Source organism: Diadema antillarum, unplaced genomic scaffold (assembly GCF_040938485.1).
Source record: "Diadema antillarum isolate AM-2024a unplaced genomic scaffold, OU_Dant_1.0 seq00000523_RagTag, whole genome shotgun sequence".
In the NCBI taxonomy this organism is placed as follows: Eukaryota; Metazoa; Echinodermata; class Echinoidea; order Diadematoida; family Diadematidae; genus Diadema; species Diadema antillarum.
Window position 1 is genome coordinate 2,163,543 of NW_027271475.1, and position 3,507 is coordinate 2,167,049.

General features: G+C 44.5%; 1 protein-coding gene across 1 annotated transcript; it reads left to right on the forward strand.

Moving 5' to 3' along the window:
- Positions 1-2,946, forward strand: LOC139734320 (tubulin alpha-1A chain-like). Its single transcript, XM_071645112.1, has 3 exons — positions 1-9; positions 1,220-1,442; positions 1,814-2,946. The coding sequence occupies exons 1-3, from the start codon at positions 1-3 to the stop codon at positions 2,944-2,946; spliced, it is 1,365 nt and encodes a 454-aa protein (XP_071501213.1).
- The last annotated feature ends 561 nt before the right edge of the window (positions 2,947-3,507 follow it).

Below are 3,507 nucleotides of genomic sequence, written 5' to 3' on the forward strand. Positions count from 1 at the left end.
ATGGGAGTGGTGGGAGGGTGAAGGGCAAATCAATGTACTGAATTATTCATACTCTTGTGAGACAGAAAGCGCGATGGTCGACGGCTCGCAACTCGTTGCGCACATGATATTACTCGGTATACATAACGATTCATGACGTACATTCAGAGCGGTGATTTGGATTATGCCTACAACTGGTTGAAATATTTGCACAATAATCAGTTCGTCAACTTAAAGAGGAAATCCACCCTAAGAAATATAATACTTTAAAAGAAAGAGAAAAAACTTCTTCACAGAATTTTGCAAAAATGACAAAAATCCGATAAGAAATATAGGAGATGTGACAATTTGAAATTTCACAATTTTTGGGATAAACATTTCTTGACCAGTCCTTATGAATCTAAGTGAACGAGTCGATGATGTCATGCCCTCACAATTTTTCATGTATGTCATATGAAATTCGGGGGGAAAGATGGTATTTTTAGATAATACAGGTGAAAAACATAATTTCATACCAAAGTATATCACAGTTAACATTTTGTTCGTTTTATGTTTACACAGCTGCAACATGGCATTTTGGTCATGTCTGTATATAAAACGAAAATGAATCTGTGAGGGCATGAGATTATCAACTTTCTGATTTAACTATTCATAATGACTGGTCAAGAAGTGTTTTCCGGAAAAAAAAGAGTGTAAATTCAGATTGCCATATATTCCGTATTTCTTATCCGATATCAATCATTTTGCACTGTTCTAGTGAAAGGACTTTTTTCTCTTCTTATGAAATTGATAAAATTCTGGAGTAGATTTCCTCTTTCATAAGATGTCATCAGCTGTAGTTTCATGCTTTATGAAGTGATGATGTTTTCCGTGCAATTCGTGTCATCATGAAACCCTTTTGATCGTGTTAAGTCCATGGTCTTTGAGAGTCGAATCTATAAGCCCACTGATAGATTCAAGCGAGAAATGTATTCAATTCATCTGCTCACACCAAACATACAAGATGGGACATGTTTTGAATGGAGCTGAAATGACAAGAATAACTAATCTGTTCTTAGCGATGACATTTCAGCACTGTCAACTAGTAGCCAGTTAAAATGTCCTCGCTACAAGTGCTATATGGCTACATCAGACAGACACAAATGATTATGTATGTTTGATAAGATTTCGCGTCGACGCCCCTTCTCTTCCCGATCAAAAAGTAGCAAGTTAGTTATCCTTTTTTTTTTTTATCTTGCAGCGTGAATGTATCTCTATCCACGTCGGACAAGCTGGTGTCCAGATCGGCAATGCCTGCTGGGAGTTGTACTGTCTGGAGCACGGCATCCAGCCCGATGGCCAGATGCCTTCTGACAAGACCATCGGAGGAGGTGACGACTCCTTCAACACTTTCTTCAGCGAGACTGGAGCCGGCAAGCACGTTCCCCGTGCAGTCTTCGTCGATCTCGAGCCCACCGTTGTCGGTAAGACGTTGTTGCATGGGAAAGGACATTGTCATGTTATCATGATAATCAAACAACTGAATAATTATCACGATGTGATATATTTGTTGTCTTTTCGATAACTTCAGTGATTTATCAAAAGTATCCAAAAATACAATTTTCATTGTTGTTTAAAGTATTTATGATGTAATGAGCCGATGATCTGAAGAGAAATTTAATCAGCATTTTTACACGATGAGAAGCAACTGAAGGGGAGTGCTTGAAGTTTACGCGACGTTGAAATCGAGTTTATGTCAGCAGCAGTCATTGTGGCATGAACACTATTTAGCATTAACATTCGGCTCCTCGTCCTGCAGAATTTCACATTTTATGGTTGTCTTTTGCTTTTGCAGATGAAGTCCGAACCGGAACCTACCGCCAGCTGTTCCACCCTGAGCAGCTCATTTCTGGCAAGGAGGATGCTGCCAACAACTACGCCCGTGGTCACTACACCGTCGGCAAGGAGCTCATCGATATGGTCCTAGACAGGATCAGGAAGCTGGCTGACCAGTGCACCGGTCTTCAGGGATTCCTTATCTTTCACAGCTTCGGCGGTGGCACCGGATCTGGTTTCACCTCTCTGCTCATGGAGCGTCTCTCCGTCGACTACGGAAAGAAGTCCAAGCTCGAGTTCGCCATCTACCCCGCTCCACAAATCGCTACCGCAGTGGTTGAACCATACAACTCCATCCTTACAACTCACACCACTCTTGAGCACTCCGACTGTGCCTTCATGGTCGACAACGAGGCCATCTACGACATCTGCCGTCGTAACCTCGACATCGAGCGTCCCACCTACACCAACCTAAATCGTCTCATGGGCCAGATTGTTTCATCCATCACCGCTTCCCTCCGATTCGATGGTGCCCTCAACGTCGATCTGACGGAGTTCCAGACCAACTTGGTGCCCTACCCTCGTATCCACTTCCCTCTGGCCACCTACGCTCCCGTCATCTCTGCCGAGAAGGCCTACCATGAACAGCTGACCGTTGCCGAGATCACCAACGCCTGCTTCGAGCCCGCCAACCAGATGGTGAAGTGTGATCCTCGTCACGGCAAGTACATGGCCTGCTGCCTGCTGTACCGTGGTGACGTCGTCCCCAAGGATGTCAACGCTGCCATCGCTACCATCAAGACCAAGCGCACTATCCAGTTCGTCGACTGGTGCCCAACAGGTTTCAAGGTCGGCATCAACTACCAGCCACCAACCGTCGTCCCCGGTGGGGATCTGGCCAAGGTCCAGCGTGCTGTGTGCATGCTGAGTAACACCACGGCCATCGCCGAGGCCTGGGCTCGTCTCGACCACAAGTTCGACCTGATGTACGCCAAGCGTGCCTTCGTCCACTGGTACGTGGGAGAGGGTATGGAGGAAGGAGAGTTCTCCGAGGCTCGTGAGGACCTGGCTGCCCTGGAGAAGGACTACGAGGAGGTCGGTGTCGATTCCTGCATGGAACCCGAGGGCGAGGAGGAAGGCGATGAGTACTAGACCATTTATGATTTCTAAGAAAAGCTTGTACCTAAACCAGCTTTACCCGACTAGAAGCTCTTGCAAGCTCCTATTCAAGCGTTGAGCGCCCGAGTTCACGCGCAAATGTCTGTTCCTCGCATAGCATGCCCCTCATTTTAATTGTATTGTAAGAGTCACAATTTTCGAATTTCTCATGCATTATGTTCGAATTGGCTTGACTATTGTTATTTTCTTTTTGCTAACTACCATTTACGAAATGGCTACAGTGGAGAAGGTGAAATAACTTCTATTCAGTCACTGCAAAAAGGACCAAAATTCACCCTCTTGACCATTCGAACGTCAATTATTACGAAATCTAACGTTATTGGAGTAGGGCCTACCCATTATTTCATGCGTATCAAAATGTGTTTTCCTTCATCTAATATTTTCATGCAGGAATGTACCTTTCCTGTCTCTCAGGGTGGGTAAATACTAAAATGCTGCGCGATTCTTGAAAAATAGAAATATCAATTGGCATCTTCTTTTTTCGAGAAATCCTAATATAAAGATTATCATATTCATTTCCATTTCCAGTTCCAT